At 36.2% G+C, this 21,277-nt stretch overlaps 1 protein-coding gene across 4 annotated transcripts in view; it reads left to right on the top strand.

Annotated features, from left to right (window-relative positions):
* Positions 1–21,122, top strand: part of PFKP (phosphofructokinase, platelet) — a 36,502-nt gene extending 15,380 nt beyond the window's left edge. Inside the window, exons 9-22 of one of the 4 annotated variants that reach the window (XM_018075383.1) lie at positions 222–347; positions 911–975; positions 1,659–1,728; positions 4,670–4,816; positions 5,659–5,729; positions 6,107–6,194; positions 12,313–12,465; positions 16,093–16,257; positions 17,317–17,378; positions 18,363–18,474; positions 19,244–19,343; positions 19,673–19,678; positions 19,975–20,080; positions 20,585–21,122. In XM_018075383.1, coding sequence (XP_017930872.1) covers positions 222–347; positions 911–975; positions 1,659–1,728; positions 4,670–4,816; positions 5,659–5,729; positions 6,107–6,194; positions 12,313–12,465; positions 16,093–16,257; positions 17,317–17,378; positions 18,363–18,474; positions 19,244–19,343; positions 19,673–19,678; positions 19,975–20,080; positions 20,585–20,735 — 1,422 coding nt within the window. In that variant the 3' untranslated portion in view covers positions 20,736–21,122. Of the gene's footprint in view, positions 1–221; positions 348–910; positions 976–1,658; positions 1,729–4,669; positions 4,817–5,658; positions 5,730–6,106; positions 6,195–7,151; positions 7,305–12,312; positions 12,466–16,092; positions 16,258–17,316; positions 17,379–18,362; positions 18,475–19,243; positions 19,344–19,672; positions 19,679–19,974; positions 20,081–20,584 lie in introns of all 4 variants that reach the window. The other 3 variants (XM_018075382.1, XM_018075386.1, XM_018075385.1) reach the window with 3 other exon arrangements.
* The last annotated feature ends 155 nt before the right edge of the window (positions 21,123–21,277 follow it).

The raw sequence follows: 21,277 nt of genomic DNA, 5'->3' as shown, positions 1-21,277 counted from the left end.
GAGTATTGAATCACTTTGTGTAGAGGAATCTATTAGGATTAAAATGCAAAGCTGTAAGAACAATCATCCGTACTAAAGGGTACTGAACAGCCCACAACATTCTCATCTTGCCAAGGAGTAACTGGTTTCAGCTTGATTCAATGAGAAATCAGGACCATTTCTGTGACTGGAAGCCTTGTGCTTTTTGCTTGCTTGAACACTGAAACATTATCTGTTTCCAGGCAAGTCGTATGGGTGTGGAAGCTGTGCTTGCCCTCCTAGAAGCTACTCCAGCTACCCCTGCCTGTGTCGTGTCCCTGTCTGGAAACCAGGCTGTCCGTCTGCCTCTGATGGAGTGTGTGCAGATGGTGAGTTTATGGTGGCAAAAAGCCAATTTATAGTTGTTCATTTACTACAGCAGACTCCTGTGTACAATAATTGTCTGTTTCGTTAGGACACTAATGGGAATGTGTGCAGCACTTTTCTGCATTTGGGAATGAGTAATGAAGGTCACGTATGTTCTCTATGTGTTATTACTTATTTCCAAACCACTAAGGAACAAAAAATAAATTTTGTTTCAGATCTTCTCATTATATTGGTCTAACAAATTCTTCAGATGCTTACATCCATTTACACGTCATACCCAAGTCATGTTTCTGCACTAAAACTGCTCAGCTTAAACTGAAAAAAAGAAAATGCAAAATAGATACATTGATTATTTTTTTTTTGTCCCAGGAAGGCTTTAGGTGTTTGTTTCTACTTTCTTCTTTTCCTGTACACTGTAATTTTTGCTGCAATAGAAAGTAGCTCATAAATTGGGGAAATATCAGTATTTTTTCACTGTGGAAATATATTAATATATGGGAATATATTAAATAATCAACTTCTTGTGTTTTTTAAACATACTGATTAATCAACTTGTTTTTCCAAGACTCAAGAAGTCCAGAAAGCCATGGATGAGGGAAGATTTCTTGAGGCTGTGAGGCTTCGTGGAAAGTATGGCAAATGGCTTATATCAATTTATTTGCTTTAGAAAAGCTAAACTGCTTTGCTGTTCTGCTGGAATGTACCATTTTATTTTAAATATTTTACTATCCATATGATTTTATGTGTTTGAGAATAAGAGAGGAGACAGAAGAAGAGTTGCCTAAATAGAATAATTGAAATTTTTGTTTACATATAAACGTGCAAAACAAAGAAAACTGTAGTTCACTGCTGTATCAGACTAGTGACTGATAGTAGGCTGAGTAGTCACAAAGTAAAGAGCTTCTGTGCTGTATGAGCTGACTGGTAGCAACCACACGTTTGTTTATTCGAGGTTTTGAGGCCAATCCTATGAGCTTGTTTGTAAGTAGCTGGTAGTTTTCCATCAGTGATGTTGGAGGGAGGCGTTCTTCACTCCTGTCAGGAGAGCGCTTTCTGTTTCAAGTAATTTGATAGCAAAATGCTTTATCCCCAATCCAGAAAACTAATTTGCTAGCTGTGTAGTTATTTTATATTTTATCGCTGTTATCTTACAGGATTGAGTATTTTTCTGTGTTCTCTCATTTCCACTTTTTACTGTGTTTTGCATTTTTAGTAACAGTGGTATTAATATTTCACCAAGTGTTTCTTTAAAAGAACTATGAGTTGAAAATTTTACTATTTCATTTGCTTATCTTACTTACTAATTTATTTAGGAGCTTTGAAAACAACCTAAACACTTACAAATTACTGGCGCACAAAATACCAGATGCCGAACTTCCAAAGGTAAGGGGGGTTTTTGAGTGTGCAATGCATGTCTGCTTTTGGGGTATCCTAACAAATAGTGGTTTTTTTCTGCTCTGCCCCTCATCCTACCTTAATACTCCCTTTAGTTTATAAAATTAGTTAAATATTATAGAATAAAGTTGTGTGTTGCAAGCATCTTTCTCTAATAATAAGTATCATTTTTTCAAAGTGAAATACCACTGTAAGTAGAAAATTTCTGTGTAGACAGTTTCTTTCTGTCTTGTATGTTGGGCCCCAATTGTTACAGTGTCTGGTCCTGATAGTTACTGTTTTACCCTCTGTTCCTCACCATGGAGAGAAGGAAGGGAGATGTAATCATGATTAAGACTCTAAAAATCCTGAGATAAAGGAAGATTCAATATTAAAAGAATTCTAACCTAACCCTTCCTTTTGAAGGGCAAAATCACTTGAGCAAGGGCAAGTCCAGGAATTCATGGGACAGAATATTGAAGACAGATGAATCACCTTTATCTGATCTAATAAGTCACTGTGCATAATACAGTAGTGGACGTTTAGTTCTTTTCTTTTTAGCTCCTAAGTTTTGTGTAAGAATAAATTTCAATTTATTAGGAAGCAGACACTAAATTTTGTGTGCAAACAAATTTTAGATGGGATTTTTTTTTTTCATTAAACGTTTATTGAATAATTCTGGGTTTGATCATTGTTGGTGACCGTGTTACCTCACTGGTTAATTCCTCTTTTAGTTGTGTTTTGTGACCATTTGTTACTTTATTTTTGTGATTATGTTGCTGTTACATTTTTTAGATTTTTTTCCAATTAAATAATTGAGTAATGATTACTAATATCTTCTCAATATTATTAAGGATAAAAATGGCATTGAAAATATAATAATGACCTAAGACTGACCTTCAAAAGATCAAGGAATTGAGGACTTTTTTGGTCGATATTTAACATTTTCTTTGCCAGATCAGGTGTTTGAATGGTGATTTTTTTTGATTTACCAATGCAAATTCAGGACTATTAGCTTTCGGGGTTTTTATTTTGTTTTAAAATACTTTGACCATACCTTCTTGTGATGAATGGCATTAGGAGGAAACGTAGGCTCATGTAATTATTAACTACTTGGATCTGACCACGCTAAACAAATTTGTGCTTCAGTAAAAGAGGTTGAATGAGAATTAAAAAGCAGATGAAATGTGCATGTCACAGGAACTGAGGAAAAAGCTGAACTGATGTGATCAGTAGAGCCAGCTGAATGCTCTGCTCCAGCAGTGCTTCTGCACGAGTTTGGCTGCTTCTGTTTCCTTTCGTTTTTCGATTATTCTTTGATTGTACCAGAACTAAAAAAGAAACCATGTATATTTTGTTTTGGGTCTCTTTTTCTGTCGGTTTGTTTGGGGGTGACAAGGGAGTGGTGTTAGTTTTTTGTTTGCTTGTTTTGGTTTTTATCAGGAGAAATTCCCTGATCATTACTTGACACCTATTCTGTTATTTTTGTTTTGTATTCCCATCTTCCAGGATAGAGCTAATTAAATTCTAGCTCTGCCAAAGCACCAAATTGATACGGTTTTGTCATATCAATAGTTGTATATGGTTTAGGGTCGTCCTTCTGATCTAAACCATGATGGATTTTAATATATTATGTGCAGGTTGTCAAGTTTTCTTGCCTTTTGCTTACATGGTTTGTTGTCATTTAAATTCTCTTTGCTAAATTTATGCAGAGTGTTTAAACTTTCCCAAAGCTCAGGCATGTAGAGTTTTAATTCTTTACTTTTATTTTGCTCTTGGTATTAATTTCAAAGGTGAAAGATTAAACAAAACTAATAAGTAGCAGTCCTTCATTATTTGGTTATGGATTATATCTGTTGTAAATCAACACTTCCTGATGTCAGTGAAACTGTATTGATTTATACTGCTGACAGTTTCTTAATCGAAGAGAGTGGCCTGTGATTTATCTGAAAATGAGAATTCCATTTCAAGGAATGTATGATATACAGAAGATCTACATTTCATGCTTTGCAGTTTAAATTTAATCCACAGATGCTGATTAGCATTTACACCCAGTTGCACTCTGGCTTTATGTACCAAAATATTTATTATTTCATGTTACATTTTAAATAGAACTTTCTCTCTTATGCTGCTTTTGGTTTAAATTGCAACTGTATTTTTTTTGATTTTTCAGACTTTTAAGTTCAAGTAGCTGCTTACCTGGGATACTCATTAAACTTGGGGGGACACTATATAAGCAGTTATTTTGAGTCATTATAAAATACTTTGCAGATTACCATCATCTGAGAATGTATGGTACTGTGAAAGATGCTGAGTGCTCCTGTTTCCTACTAAATTGTCAGCTGCTTGAAAAACCTGGCTAATAGCTTAATTTTAAAAGTTGTCTGTTCTGCTCTGCATGTTACTGATGATTCACATAAATGGTGTGGTGCTAGAATCAGCTCCTACTCTCTTTTTTTTTTTTTTTGGTGTTCAGGGCTTTTTCCTAAAAAAAAATATTACTGCTTTAATAACTTGAAGCTGGTTGAATAACACTGGCCATGCTAGATGGAACTCTGAATGACCTGGTCTAGTGAAAGGTGCCCATGGCAGGGTGGTTGGAACTGGATGATCTTTATGGTCCTTCCAACCCGAACCATTCTATGATCCTGTTTCTCGAACATAGCTGAGCTAGAATATAAAAACCTGAATAACTTGCAAACAAAATGAAAACACGATAAAACCTTACTTAAAAACAAATATTCTTTTCTTTTAGAATGGTTTGTCTCTGATATTCTACAAGTGGGGAAATACATGTCTATATCTTCTAGTTAACTTTAATCTTCAGTGGGTTTAGGGGCTTTGAAATTTCCTTTTCTGCATTCCAGTATTTGGCAACTGTGTATGATTTATAAATTAACCATGATGTAGAAATTAAAAGTGCTTATTAAGTATTATTTTTATCTTTCAGACTAATTTTAATGTGGCAGTTTTAAATGTTGGTGCCCCTGCAGCTGGAATGAATGCCGCAGTGAGGGCTGCAGTAAGAGTTGGCATAACTGAAGGCCACAAAATGTTTGCTGTCATTGATGGATTTGAAGGTTTTGCTAAAGGAAAGGTCAGTGTCACGTGTGTATTAGCTAGTTATGTGTACCACATTCCACATCATCACCTTTGTTTGTTCTTAGGAGGCATGTTCTGTCATAAGTGCTGTGAGAACTGCTTCTGTAGGTTCTTTAATTTCATAAAGATATATAAGACCCAAATTGTAACTGTATTTCTCAACTATTCGAGTCTATAGAGTCATTTATGCTGAATATTACTAATCACATGCTGCAGAGCTACAAAATTAGTTCAGATGAATCCTGTGTTCAAATTTTGGTCAATGTCGAGCATATTGTAGGATTTCCACAGAATAATTTCTGACTCTGAACAGTGAGTTGTTGCATCTGTGTTCCTTTACTATAAGAAACTTTGCAATGGAGCTTGTTGAGGGAGGAGGCTTCCCCCCGCCCCAGATGAGTTAGATTCTTCTATTCCTGTTTTAAATGTTAAGCATCAGTTGGTATACTGAAGAGAAACTGAATACAAGGCTAATGATGTCTATGCCTAGCTGGAGCCACAGATCCCAAAACTAACTTCAAACACCTAGTTTTAGGGTTTTGTGTTTCACATTCAATAGGAGAGAATGTGAAAATAGGATCAAGATATCAAACAAGGAGGCAGAGTTCATCATAGTCTGAAGGAAGAAAGAACAAATTGAATGGAAAGGGATTCAAGAGAAATTAAGTTAACCTCTTGATGCTGTTTTCTTTCTTTGCTGCTCAGTTTTAGTGATGTCTGTGCCAAAAAACTTGTTCCAGCAGTCTTACAAGAAGTAGTACCTGGTGTTGGCTGCAGATCAAGAGAAGTAACTGGATAATTACTTAACAGAATCTCCTTTGTTCTTTCTATTCAAAGATAAAGGAAATCAGCTGGGGAGATGTTGGAGGCTGGACTGGTCAAGGAGGATCAATTCTTGGTACAAAACGGTAATGGAAATATTTTTCCAATTGATATGATGAACTCTAGTGTTTTGGGGAATTTTAGAATCATTGTGTTCCAGCTTGGGTATCTTTATGGTACTGAACCAACTCTGAAGAGAGAATGAAAATGGGAGTTGGAACCTCAACTTAAAACTTTCCTGGGGTCCTTAGGTCCTTACACTTTAAAGGATTGCAAACCTAGAGTTTCTTTACAGCTGACATGATTCCTTAGTGGTTGTCTGGAAGAGTTATTTATATGAATAAATATTTAAAATAAAAAATATTGTGTTGCCTGCTCAGTTTATGATTTCAGCTTAATAATTAGTTCTTATTGCTGCAGAGTCTGTAAATTTTTATTTTTCTTTTGGTTTGATGATTTTTAGTACTCTTCCGGCAAAATATTTGGAGAAGATTGCTGAGCAGATGCGCACGAACAACATTAATGCCCTTATGGTTATTGGTGGATTTGAGGTACACTGAAATATCTTATTATGTCTACGTAGAGTAGAACTCCTACCAAAGTGAATAGACTGTTTCAGTTTTTACCCAGTCCTCATGTAAAATGCATTTGGTTACAACTGTAATTGATATACAACATAAATAGTGTTTAGGATCAGAAGTATTGTGAATCAGTGATTCTTTGGAAAGCTGACAGTCAAAACAGTGACTAGAACTGCTAAATGCATAAATAAGGTGAGCTTGCATTATATTATTTGTGCATTAAAATACAATAAACCAGTGACTTCTATAGTGCAAGTTCCAGTCTGTATTGTATCAATACGTGGAACATACTTGCAGAAGTTCTTGGCTTTTAGTAGTAATTGCACTATGGTTCCTTATTTAGCCACTCTTCTCACATAGTGCATTTCAAAATCTGTAATTGATCTAGAGAAGTATGTTCTCTTTTTTTTTTTCTGTATTTTGTGTTTGCTTTGTTTTACAAACATAGTGAATTTTTGAAATCTTGATTCAGGAAAATATTTTGCCAGCTCTTAACAGAGAAGAACATGCTCATTGCTTCTAGATAAGGAATGAATCATCATTTTTGTCCAGGCTGTTAGCCATGACCCTCACTCAGGAATATTAAAATTTTTAAATGAGGAGGAACAGTAACTGTGTAAATGAGGCGTAACAGTAACTGAGGCTTGGGGAACTAGTTTGTGTTGTAAACTAGTTACATGTAAACTTTGTTACATGTAAGTTATATATTCTCTTGAAGATGAATATTTATTGTTTGTTTTCAAATGTATATCCATTTTTAATGCTCTCTTTTTTGTGTCTGTGTTAGATTTTAGTAGTTCCTTAGTGCTCTGACTTGCTGAAGTGTGCTGTGGTAGAAATGGCTCCCTGTGTGGCCCTTCCCATTTTGTCACTCCAACTCTGCCCTTTATTCACCCTAATTTTTCACCCAATGCCTGTACCCAACAGGCTTACCTCGGACTTCTGGAATTGTCAGCTGCCCGGGAGAAATATGATGAATTCTGTGTTCCAATGATTATGGTTCCTGCAACTGTATCCAACAATGTACCGGGTTCAGATTTCAGCATTGGTGCAGATACTGCTCTGAACACTATAACTGATGTAAGTCTGCTCTGGTGTGTGCACTACTAACAAAGCAGTTCTGTTTAAAACTGATTCAATTGGCTAGAACTGGATATTTTTGTAGACCAGAACTTTGGAAATGTAATCTGGAAAATTACAGTTAGTTGATACAGCCACATTCATGACACCTGTTTAAAAAAGAGGAAGTCCAGGATCCCAAATACTTCCATTAGATTTCCCTGAAACTACAATGACCTGTAAATTTTTGAACTACAAAATAAGATAACATCTGCCTGTTGTGTACTAAAGCTGAGACTTGATGATTTGGTGCACTGTAGAGGGGAAAATATCCCCACCCATTGTACATAAGAGTGTCAGTATACCCAGCTGCAACAAACACTGAGGGAATATTGCTCTGTTCAGAAAGAGATCCTTAGTTATGTAATGTCTTTATTCCTCAAAGAGAATATGTAAGGTCCATATTTCTCTAAAAATAGGAATTGCATTTATTCTACTAATAGTAGATGTAATAAAAATGTGTTATCAAGTATACCTTTTAAAAATCAAATCCAGTAATACAATATAAATTTAAAATTGCATTATTAATCTATTATGAAGGAAAACTTCTTTACTTTGAATGTGACAGAGTGCTGGAGAAATCTGCCTAGAGAGGGTGTGGAGTCTCCTTCTCTGGAGATATTGTCAACCCACCTGTGTAATCTGCTTTAGCAGAGGGGTTGGACTAGATGATCTCCAGAGGTTCCTTCCAACCCCAGCCATTCTGTGGTTCTCTGGTTCTCTAATACTAAACTCAGTTGGGCAGAAAGCATAGTCAGCTGGACAAAAAGAGTTTCAAGTTGCTTTTGAAAATTAAATGACAATTCTTCTATCATTTAGCTGTATTTGAAAATTTTAATCATGATGGTATTTCCAGAAATTTGAAGGATTCTTCAAATCCTGCCGACTTCAAAAGCATTACCATAATTTTGACTGTTTGTTTTGTTTTTTTTTTTACTATACCAACATAAGTAATTATATCTTTAGCAAAAGAAACCTTTCAGTTAGGAAATACCAGTTTCCTTAACTGTCGACTTAAGACTGTAAGCTAACCAAAATTTATTGAACATATTCTTTATAGAGAACTTAGGTTAGAAATGTTGATGTTGTTTCCAGTTCTGGTAAATAAAAATATCTCTCCAAAATGACTGATCACAGACTAAGGTGAGTAAAATGATTGTGCAAAACATCTGCTTTCCTTCTTCTCTTACCTTCATAAGCTTTGTTAACTTAACTGATTTCTTTTTATAGGTTATTTCATGTAGAGGGGTATATTGTACTCAGTCTCTCTCTCTTTGTTACTTTAGTCTGCTTCATATTTAGGTTTCTAGATATCATTTGCCTTCATTAGATAAAATGTTGTTATTTCCATATTTTCAATGCAGTAGTTGAAAACTTTTGAAAATGATATTTTTTTGCTAATAGCTTCAGTCTTGGTTTTTTTGCATTTTATTTTGCCTAGATTTTTCTCAGAAATAAATACAAAAAATACTGTTTTTGCAAGATTTAGATTCAGTGGAGTGGAAAATTAAATTATTAAATTTGGGTGTTTCTGTGGGAAGTAGCAGACTTTCGCATTGGGGAAACATTTCTGCTTGGTATCTTCGCAGCTCCGATTGTTTGAACGTGGTTCACTAAAACTGCCACTGAGAAAAATCTATCCACTGATTCCTGTGTCATGCTCAGGTCAGGTTCAGTAGGAACTGAGCCCCATGTTAAATGCGACCGATAGGCTCGATACACATCACACAATTGACTGTGGTAAACCAAAGTAGGAGATGGATAATTGTCCATTAGATCTAGTTTGTATATAGTTTTTTTATTCTTATTACCACTGTTAGGTCAATAAATGCATCATAGTTTTTGATGTTCTCAGAGTAGTAGTACTCCTTCTGAACACCAAAATGTCATCACACTTAACTTTTCTGTGGTACTGTTCGTTCTTGTAAGATCTTGACAACTTGTAGTTAAGGTAAGTACAGTTGTAGTGGGTAATAAGGGCTTGTTGGTGTTTGGCATTATTAGACACCTGTCAGCTGTTTATAGCTTGTCAAGGTATATAAATGGTACCTCAAGGCTTGTATGTATATATTTAGGCATACCAGATAAATTTTTGAGGATGGCAGGATAAGAACACGAACTTTGAGTTTTCTGTGAAATGGAGCATCACTAAAATAACTACCACAATAAAAATACCTATATTTTCAACTTTATGTTACTAATTCAGTGAAATGAGTAGAATATTGTTTCAGATAGCAGACCTCAGGAATGTGACAACCAAGAAATGTTAGGTTTTTTCTTACAGAACTGCGAAAGATGGAAATTTCTTGTCAGATGCAAGTTAGATTACTTAATAGCGATCAAAAAGAGACCTTAGCAATACATTTTGCAGGTGGAACTGAAAAGCACCAACCTAGTCTGTAATTAATTAAGCAGAATGAATTAAAAGTTAGACTCTTGGCAGCAACTGACCATGGAAAGGATGAAAATTTAATTTGAAAACAAAACCCACTGATAGGCTAGAGGAAGTTGATGGAAAAAGGGATAAACCACAACAAGGTATGGAATAAAATTCATTTGATTTAGAAGATGTAGAAATAAATGGGGGAATGAAAAAGGTATTTGCTAGAGAAAAATGGAACCTGAAAAAAGAAGAGGCTAAAACTTGCTTATGTGTTTCTTTGACAAACTGTCTTTTCCTGTCATCAAAGGGAAGGGGGTACAGACTGATGAATTGCTTTTGTGGAAAAAAAAATAGCAAACAGCCCCTGAGGAGCAATGAAAGCTACAGTTAGATTGCCTTAAGGTGATCTCCACACATTTCCCTTGGAAAGCACAGACTCCTGTACCCTCCCAGTATATGTGGCTCCACATTACTCTGAACTAGGAAGCTGAAGATGAGCCTGCCCAAGCTAGTTACTTTTTCATCTGTTTCAGCTGATGAAACAAGCTGATGAAACAAGCAACAGCTGATGGGGAGCAAGGGCAGTAACTCCAGTCCCTTCCAGGGCGGTTTGCATTTAGATACAGTCAGCAAACCAAAGTCTTTGCTTGACTGCACATATTTTTATAAAAGCATCCTTGGTTACAACAATAACCTTTTAGTAACACAAATTTAATAAAAAAGTGGGAAATGATTAAACCACTTTATTAATATTATCCCTCTATGATCTTACTGTAGTAATTCTGTACAAAAAATAGTTATCTAGGAGTTATTAAAACCATTGATCACTTGCTTACCCTTTATAATTAAGTGACCCTACATTGAAAGCATTTTCATATTTTGCTGCAGTGATGCGAAGATGTTGCATACAGTCATCTAATGCTCATGCTTGGTGAAGGTACAGCCTTTGGATATGTTGGCTGAAATCACTTGCATCAAATAAAATGTCAGTATTTAATGCAAGTAAAACATATCTTAACTGCATCTTAACATATCATAAATTCAGACTAACCAATTTTGTTAGTTATTCCCCCAAAGCTCCCTTTGACTTGGTTTTCCAGAAGTCTCAGTATAAAACCTTTTAGAGAAACTCATGTTTTGCAGATCTACATGTGGTTTTACCAAATCACTGTGACTTTATTTTTTTGGTAGAAATGAAAATTCACAGCAGCCTGACTGAGTTGAGTTGGACCAGGCAGTTACAGAAATGTCATCAGTGAGGTCTCATCTACTCAAAAAACCAAAATCCCCACATTTGTTGTTGCTGTGACTATACAGCTTCTCAACTCTATGGGTCTGAAAGTTCAATATTTTAGGCTGTGTTTCTGCCTTAAACTAGAGGTACATCCTAGCACTGAGCTTCACTGAAAGTTGCATTTACAAGACATGCAAGAAGAGACAGATTTCAGGAAGTCAGTTAGCACTTATGCACCGACAGCCAAACATAACCTTTCACTGAACAGGATCTGCTCTATCTATGACAAAAGCCTAGAGAGCAGAACTCTCATAGGTGAATTTTTTTCCCATTATTTTCTTCTAAGTTATTGCTTAAATCAGTCACTGCATAGATATGCCTGGACGTACCTTGATAGTTAGCTAATTTTGATCTGCAATAGTTTGCTTCTCTGAACTGATTTGAGAAATTGAGAAAATGAGACTTCTGTGAACATTGGTCCTTTCAGGGAGAAAGATGAAGAAAAAGTAGTGTACTATGTAATCAGGCTTTCTTGTGGAGAGTCATTACATAGTCAGTTTGAAAAACTGTCACACATCATGAGATGCTGATTAGATTAGAAATAATTGGAATAATTTAACTAAAAAAAAATATATTTACTGACTTAAAACAGCTGCAAAATCTTAACCTTTATTTTGACATGATTATTTAGTTTGTAGAGTCTTTCAAAGGACCTACAACTACTTTTCAAAGAATCCTTGAACTATACTTGCAAACTTTATTAACTCATCCATGTGCACATGTTTCTGGATTTTTCTGACCTATATCCAGTTTATGTGCATAGAGGCAGATGTGTGATGTTGATAGAATCCTTGAAGACATGGGCAAACTTTTTTCCTTTTTCTTGGTGGAAATAGATGTGTGTCTTGATAGGATAACATAGTTTTTTAAAAAAGCATCTTTCTTTAAGCATTTCTTTCAAATGGCAAGGGTTTTTACTGGTTAATTTTTCTGAGCTCCTTAACGTATCAAACCTGGTTCTTCATGTGCTTTTTTGTGGAATGGTTTCCAGTCTGGCCTTATGCCATCCTTTTCTGCCCAGCTGCTTCAGACCTCTCTGCAGTGCACACTTCACGTTCAGTCTGTGCTAACTTGTACTAATCCTCTGCATTTCTTGAAAGAGCATTGTGCCAATGCAACCCCAGTGCACTGTTGTGGTATGAACAGGATATTTTCCCCCTCCCCAAATAATCTCACCAATTGTATTTGCTCGGGCCAATGGACAGCCACGTTTACCATCACATGCCAGGAGTCATTAGCAGAGCAATCCAAAGACAAAGAATGTGTCACTCACACTTGTACCACTGCTTCAGGCCTATGAAAGTTGTCTGCAGCTCCAGGAGGCGCGTTCCCGCTTTGAGGAGTTTAGCGTTCCTATCTGTGTGTTGCCTGCTACTATTAGCAACAATGTGCCCGGCACAGACTTTAGCATTGGTGCCGACACTGCCTTGAATGCTATTGTGGAGGTAAGACTGCATATCTTTTAAAAGTTAAGATGATAAAATGCATACTAGGAGGGTACTTAAAGACCTTGAAATGTCTAGTTTTCTAAAGTAACTCAGTAATGGTATTTTTTTACGGTTTATATTTAAGAGGTTTTCCAAGACTGATTAAAGATTAACCTTATAAGAAGTATTATATTGTGTATTTAACTTTTGGGTACTCTGTTCTGTTCTTTAAGACTGCTGCATTAGTGCTTAGGGTATTTGCTTTTACTGAGAATAAAATATTTTGCTTGCTTTGAATTCATTTTTATCTTATGTATTACTTAGGTAAAAGAAGAAAGCACATTTTATAAATAAACATCCCATTTATTGCATGAACTACTGACCAAGCTCAGTGCAGTAGAGCATTTTAAGTACATGATTAACACTAAACACATGAATAATCCTGTAGACTCCATCAGGCTTAACATATATAAGTGCATGTAAATGCATGCATAGCCTAAGCAGTTAAGTCTGTCACTGATGTTTGACTAAACAGTAAAAGGCCAGAACTTGCTATGAGTGAGTTTTTCATTTCAGTCAAAACAATCAGTTTTCTGGTTTTAGCTTTTTTCCCTTGGGTACAACCAACTGCTCTATGAGCTCTCTCAGTTGTTCACTTACCCTGTTGACTCTGCTGGTGACACAGCAAAGGGAACTGAGTTGAGGTCTAATTCAAGCAAATGAGTAAATCTGTGAACAACTCTGGGTTTTATCAAGCCCCTCATTAGCAATCTGTATTACTAATTATGAAGTAATTGGCCAAGAAAGTCAGTCTAGAGATTCCAGGGGGTTGAGAAATGCAGGTTTGTTTTCCTTCTCTAATGCAGTGTTACTTCTTTATGTACAGTGAAAAAAGTCCAGTAGATAACTGGAGGAGCTGTGTCAGAATACAGGATGGCCTGGTCCTTGGGAGCTGCAGGACAGCATCCCTGGGGTGAAGATGTCCCAAGGTGCAGTGAGGGCACATTGTAGCAATACATCTGTAGGCAGGACACAGGTATTTTTACTACTCCATTAGCTGCTCTCCCTTAGCCTGACATTTATAGAAGTAGGTAAGTCTGCTAATATGACTTCTAATAGTGATGCACCTTTAAAAGTGAAAACATTAAAACACAGTGGGGCAACAAATGATTCCATATAATGCTGCTTCCTCTTATTTGATTTTTTTAGTATTAATTGCAATTTGTACAGCTTTCAATAAAGCTCTCAGTAAAAAAAAAAGGTGTGTAATTTTATTGTGGTTAGTTTATTATTCGTTATAGTAACAGTGGAACACTGTTGGTGAAGTTTTGAATATCAGGATTTTTCATTAAGCTGGATCAGTTCATATGAAAGCTCAACTAGCAATGGAATTCCAAAGAGTGCTCCAAAAAGAGTCCACTTTCCTTCATGTTTAAGATGTCTGAAGCCTGCACCAAGCACTTGAGGTTTGGCCTTTCCAGCCTGTAGAGTAGTATATGAATTAATGGTTTGTTAAAATCCATCTGTGCCATTTTTGTATTTGGGTGTTTCTATCACAGTCATTCTGAGAAAGCAGGAATAGTGGAAAGTTTCTACTCTGTCTTTTGTACAGTCAAGAATAAAAACCCTTCTAAGTAGATTTCAAGTGGTTAGTCCCATAAGCAACTAATGATTTACATCCTTGCTTAGAACCTGGAGATTCTCAAAAGGCAGAAAATTACACTCTACTACCAGCAGCTGGAAAACTTTTTTGAAATTTTAGGGTTATGTTTTAAGTCTTAAGGCTTAAAATGCTTTAAGTCTCTCAAAATGGTGGAAATCTTTACAAGTTTTTATTTACTTAGGGTCTGAAGCCAAGATTTTTTTTTTTATAACATAAGCTAAACGTGCAGTACCTATCCAGTTTCTGGCAGCTTTTTAAAAGTGAGTTAACACTGGTTCAATTTTGCAGTATTCTGCAAAAATTCTCGTGAAGCAGTATCTGGAATGGGAAAGTAAAGTGCCTGAGCACATGCTAAAATCCTAGACAGGTAAAAGAAAGTGTTGTTTTGAAAAACTGATAGTAGGCTTCTGTGACATAGTTTGTTATGGAGATACTTTCTGCTTAGGATAACAGAATAACAATTCATATTCTCAATAAATTCATGTGAATTCTGCATCTGTGTGCATCTATGCAAATATAAAAATGAAACACGTATAAATGAAATTACATGTGTATCTTTTGCTAGGTGGACCTAAATAAAGGCATACACTGGTCTTAGGCTTTCAGTGCATTAAACTGTATTATGTTACAAGTTCTAGGGTTTGTTTATTGTTTTAAATTTTCTCACATATCAATCAATTATGTGTTCTGTGGTCTGTTAGGTATGTTTTTAAAGATCATATTGCTCACAATCTGAATTTCAGCTTGAAGTGGTATTTTCAGTTAGCTGAATGGATGTCCTGGTTTTAAAATTGAGAAACAAATACCTCAAATCTTACAGCATCTACAGTTACTCATTCAGAAAATCAGTAAGGCATGGGAATTTTTAAACGTTACCATAACTCAAGTTTCAAGATGACAGACTTCCCAGGTACTTCTGTTTCCTTGTTTTACTAAACAGAACTGGTGTTGGGGCAGTACATCAGTTTCACAAAATCCTTCCTGTCACAAAGCACGGTACATCCTATTTATTTATTTCTAAGACAAGGAAATAGGATATTTTTATTTCTCTCTCTTGCTTTTTGAAAGGAGGATACATTAATTGACAACTTTAAAATTACTTGGAATGACAGAAAAATTCATTACAAGAGTTGATTTTGTCAAATACATTTTTGAATATTATTAAAACCTAGAGGTGTGTCATAACCTATTTCCTAGTTTCTACATTTTCATAAGTTTCCTAGGTCTTGCCACACCGGAGATTGTTACTTTCCAAGTCTCTTAGGCAGCTCTAATAAATATTGGTTTTAATTGGTTTCATGTAAGCAACTGATCTTGTAGAGAACATTCCTTATGCTGGTCAGAGTAAGGTGCAAATGGAGATTGCAGTCTTCTTATAGTATGTACCTATTAGTAAAAAAGCAAAAACATTTTAAAACATGCACCAGTAGTGCTTGAAATAAAGATACTTGTGTGGATATTGTTACTGAAAAGTAACAATGCTCAGGACTTACAAAGTTGTAGCTGTTCGGTATGGTTGGGAATGCAGTGAATTTTAACATAAAAGAAATAAACTTCAGTGCTGAATAGAGTTAAAGAAAAGAAGAGAAACTTAGTCATACCAGAATTTATTAAAAAGCTCCATTATATCTATTTGTATCTGTGTTAAAAAACAGATACACAACTGTTAATTCTATTTACAAGCCAAAATGAGTTCTTGTTTTAGTATTTGCAGGAAGAAAATAAATGAGAGTTGATAGTAAAGAAACATTTTATTTTGACTCTGGTGTTCAGGGTATGATTTATATGAAAGACTTTATTTGGTAATTATTATAGTTAAATGAGTTATGCTGTTTTGGAATTTTTAAATATTTTTTTTTCTAAGTGCTTTAATTTAATTATTTTTTTTTCCAGTAAGTGACACAAAGTTGCATGACATACAAACACATTAAAAAAATCAAGCTTTTTTTAATGTATACTTAGAATATCTTGTCTCTGAGCAGACGTGTGACCGGATCAAACAGTCGGCCAGTGGCACCAAGCGCCGCGTGTTCATCATCGAGACCATGGGGGGGTATTGCGGTTACCTGGCCAACATGGGGGCCCTGGCAGCAGGAGCTGATGCTGCTTATATCTTTGAAGAACAGTTTGATATTCGAGAGCTCCAGGTATACAGCAAAAAAACCCATTTTGCTCATTTTTAAGTAGATCCTAAAGTTGTTGTACATCATAATATGTGTACATGAAGTAAATGGCTCGTTTAAGGAAAAGAAACAGTTTATATTGTGTCTAAAAGCTGTGCTTGTCATGCGGGTTCTTATGCCATAACATAAAGGAACATAGTATTGACACCAAGTTCAGTAATGACAAAAATAATTGTGTCAGCCATTGAACTCTGCTAGATGAATTGTTTCATTTTTAGTCTTTTGATTGGAATTCAGATTAAATGAACAGACTTAGGTAGTTTTAAAATAAAACCAAAAATAGAGCTAAAATAAAACAAATATATTCTTTCATTATGGTAGAATTGTGTTAGAAGGCTGTTCAGGTCAGGAACTGACCAGTTTGTCAGGTTTGTTAGGTACTGACTGTTACCACAGCTATTCAGAGCATGTCTGGAAGTGTTACTAAAATAAAGACCTCAGGCTTTAAGGATTACAGATTAGGGTGTGTTACATACACAAGCTGACATGGAACTTATCTCCTGTGAGGACTTCAGACTTGTGCAGTAGTTGGTGAGAGCTGTGGTCACGGACAAATTCAAAGGTAAACCAATAGAAATTTCCTGAAAGGCACAGACATGTGAAATGAACCATAATTATCCCCACTCATTTTTTCAGTGGCATGTACTCATCATATCCTGTAGGGGAATACCAGCACAGCAGGGTATCCATAACAGGACTGTTGGCAGGACTGGGAGTAAGGCCAGCTATGGTCTTCTGTGACAGTTTCTGTATTTTTACATATATCAACCTTGATGCTGTACCAGTATAGCATATAAAACCGCCTTTTTTATTAAAATCAGTTACTTATTGTATAGAGGGAGCTGTTAGTTCTAGCCCAAGATGAATAGTCTTGTTACCCTGGATCTCCAAAATTTTCGATTATTTGAATTTACACATAATGCTCTATGTGGAATACTTACAGAAGTTCTCAAGAAACGTAGGCTCATAAAAGTTGTTTAAGAGTTCTGTATGGCTCTTTGAAAATACTTTTGTTGTTTTTAGGCTAATGTGGAACACTTGACTGAAAAAATGAAAACCAGTATCCAGCGTGGTCTAGTGCTGAGGTAGGTAAAAGTAATTATAATAGATGGCATCAGTGATGCTGAGCATTTCCAGAGAGGTTGGCTGCTTGGCCACTTGGAATAACACTCCCAAGTTTGTACTCTTCGGTTATTCCTTTAACATGTGATTTTTACTAAAGCTGTTGCTCCAGAAGGCAACTCTGGGACCTGTCTGGAAGCTTAAGTCCAAAACTTACTTCTTTCTGTGTAAATATATTTGCTCTGTAGTCTAATTAATTTTATCCTGTTTTCAGTCTGTTTTCTCATCGGGTTTGTCCTTTATTCTAGATTCTTTCTTGCTACAGGTAGTGTGTACCGTAAATGTGTACACATACAATATGGCTTTTACTGTAAAAATGCTGCTTAGATTTTAGGAGATAATGTAGAATAAAATACCTTTCAGAAACAAAAATATTTAAAACACATTATCATGTTTTAAAATCTACCTCTGTAGGCAGCCTGTAGCTTCTCTCTTCCTTGATCATTTATTTTCAGTTTGCCAAATAGTGGAGGGATAAAAATTAATACCACCATAACCTGTATGAGAGTACCATTATATTTGTTCAGGTTCTACTAGTTAAATGATTGGGGTGAAAAGTATCCTACATTTACAATATTAGTAAGGAATAGCCTAAAGGTGCTGTTCATTATCCATGTTTTGATAAAGGGCAAAATGATGACACTGGATGTTGATGACTTTTAGTGCAGTTTTTCCTCTGTGTAATGAATTTGTCAGACTTAAAACAGTTATTTTTCACTGCTGGATTCCAAGTGACCTGCCAGTGATGTAAGTTCAGTAACAGTAATGCAGACTGCAAAATTATGAGCAAGTTACAGGGAAGTGAGCATATGTGATTAGATGAAAATGTCAGAGCCAGGATTACTCATATCAAGAAAATGGGAAAAACGCTTGTCATTCAATAGCTGTAGAAGCATCCAGTACTTCATAGTAAATTTGCTAAGTGTACCTGGCCTTAATTGTTACAGAAATGAGAACTGCAATGAGAACTACACAACTGACTTCATTTATCAGCTGTATTCTGAGGAAGGAAAAGGAGTGTTTGACTGTCGAAAAAATGTATTGGGCCACATGCAGCAGGTAAGTATAATCTTAAAGTTACACACAAGACTAACTTTGTATGGACAAAGAACATACACTATTCAAGCATTTCGAAGAAGTTTGACTCAGGATTAAAGAAAAAAAGTGTGGATTTCTGTTTGTAGGTAACTCAGAAGTACTGGGGGTTTTTTTAGCATTAGATTTTATTGCAATCCCTGTTTAAAAATCTAGGGAAAATATGCATAAGATTCTTAATGATTTTCATATTTATTCCTCTCCTATTTATATTAAGCAACAACTCCATTTTTTTTCTTATTATTGTAATACATTCTTGTATAAAACACTTATCTGCCCATGCATAATGTATCTGCCTTCTGAGCCCTGTAAGAGATTGGATTTCATTAGGGAAATCTGTGCAGATGGATATTATTGTGGAAGAGAGTAGTGGGGTACTCTGGCCTCTGTACTACATTTCTTTATCTCACAGTGCAGCTTGTTAGTGGGCAGAAAGGGAGTTTCTGATTTGGCTACACTTACCACCAAGGCTGAGGTGGAGGAAAGGGCCAACAGTGCCCTCCATTCATCTGAGATGTAGCACTGATTCCATGAGAATCCTACAGGTGCTGAACACAAATTTTTTTAAATGCCTTAGATTGATTTTTGTGCTGGGGTTTTTGACTTACTTGTTTTGCTAAGTGGGGGAAATGAAAATAAGAGACAGAGCAGGTCATTAGCAGAGACGACTGATAAAACAGACACAGATCCTGGTTTGATAACTAAACTAACCCTCACTTAAACTTTCACACAGGGTGGAGCACCTTCGCCGTTTGATAGAAATTTTGGGACAAAAATTTCAGCAAAAGCTATGCAGTGGATCTCCAAAAAACTGAAAGAAACCTACCGGAAAGGTGCAGAAATGTTTGGTGCAATCTCTTTGTCACTGTATTTGATTGTCTGTCAGTATATAAGACTACTCCACTATGCAAACAGACTAATGTTTATTAGTCAACATATTTCTTGCCCTCTTGATGTTTTTATTATTCAGTAGTGCCTTGCTGTGCTTCCTGCTGCACGAAGATTTCCACTTGAGTGAGGTCAATAATTCAGATAGCTATTATATCATCTTTCTTAAAAAAAATGCTAGTGTGATTGCAGGTTTTCATGCATGAAGGAATTGATGCTTATATAGTTACATGTGTTCTTCCTTTTTGTTTCATGCTGCCTTTATGGGAGACAGAACCAGGTAATGTGCCTTCTTTGGGAGTTTTTGTAAAACACTATTTCCTACAATCTAAAACTGGATGCTAAAAATCAGTCTTATTGTTGCTTAATTGCACTGTTACTTCGTTGGTAATTACCAAAGCTAAGCTAAAAAAGTGAAAATCTAACCCTATTAAAGCACTAATTGATGATCATTCTATTAAGTAATCAGTAGCTGAAATAAAGCTACTGTAAGCTTCTGATTCAGTTTAATTACAGAAAAATGGTATCTGCCCTTGTACATGTGAGAAAGATCCTGAATTACTTCATTCTTTTTAGGAAAAGTATTTGCCAATACCGAGGACTCAGTGTGTTTGCTGGGAATGCGCAGACGCAACCTTGTGTTCCAACCGGTGGCTGAGCTCAAGAGTGAAACAGACTTTGTGTATGTATACCCTGCTTACATGTTAAACACCTCGGCACAGCCTTCCCTTCACCACTGCAACCAAACACTCCCCTGCAGTGCTCACAGTGCCCCACCTCTCACTGCTGTGGGCTTGGGCTTGTCTTCGGCCACCAATTCACTCTGATTTGTTCTCTGGTCTTTTCCCTTCATGCCTTCTCCTCATCCTCCTTATACTTGCAAGTCTCTCATTGTGAATTCTGGGACTCTGCTGCCTTTTTAAACAACTTTAACAACTTTTTTGTAATTGCTCTAATGCCTGGAATTACTTCTGGTTCAGTTCAGTGCAGCAGCATTTTTGTGCCAAATTCAGTATTATGCTTACCTATAAATAACATCTTCCAGGATTCTGACCTTGATTCTCCTCATTTTGGGTCAGTGTTTACATCCCACCATAAAGGTCAATGTCTGATCCTGTTTATAAGGAAGGTGTTTGCCTTACCCCCCGTGTATATCAGTCAATGACCTCCCTGTTTTCCCCACCAGGCACAGGATTCCCAAGGAGCAGTGGTGGCTGAAGCTGCGACCACTGATGAAGATCCTGGCCAAGTACAAGACTAGTTATGATGTGTCAGACTCAGGCCAGCTGGAGCATGTGGCCATGCTCCCCAAGGAAGCAGTGCCCGCAGCCATCTAAACACATCACATTTAGATCGTTGTCATAGATGCACATTGTGAGTAACAATGCTTTAGAATCGTTACAGCTTTGTTTTGTAACATTTAAATTATTGTTCCAGCACTTTATGTGAAACAAGACGTTCAGCTGTCACACAGATTTTGTCCTGTATGTGTGTTATGTTTGAGACAAACCCTTGCATCTAATGGAAGAGCACCAGTTACTGATACTGCCCTTTTAACAAAGCAAGTGCAACACCGTTCTATGCACTCTGTAAGTTACTCATCTACTGCACTTTGTTTCAGAGTACTTACACCCCAAAACTAAGTGTAGATGGCTAGCTTTGTGTTGAGTTCCAGGATGTGCTTAATGTTCCTGAAGTGAAATAAAGTACTGTTGCAAACATCACGCGTGATGTGTCACAAATTGTGTTCACCTGCTTTTACACAGGGAATGACACTTTGTGAAGGATTCTCTATACACACCAGTGAAGGAAAAAAACTGCCCTTTTTGCTTGCACAGGAATGATAAAGCTATGTCTGGGGGATGGGAGCAGGGAGAAG

This window comes from Manacus vitellinus, unplaced genomic scaffold (genome assembly GCF_001715985.3).
Source record: "Manacus vitellinus isolate BGI_N305 unplaced genomic scaffold, ASM171598v3 scaffold_3_pilon, whole genome shotgun sequence".
NCBI lineage: Eukaryota > Metazoa > Chordata > Aves > Passeriformes > Pipridae > Manacus > Manacus vitellinus.
This window is presented reverse-complemented; position numbering and strand designations above follow the sequence as displayed.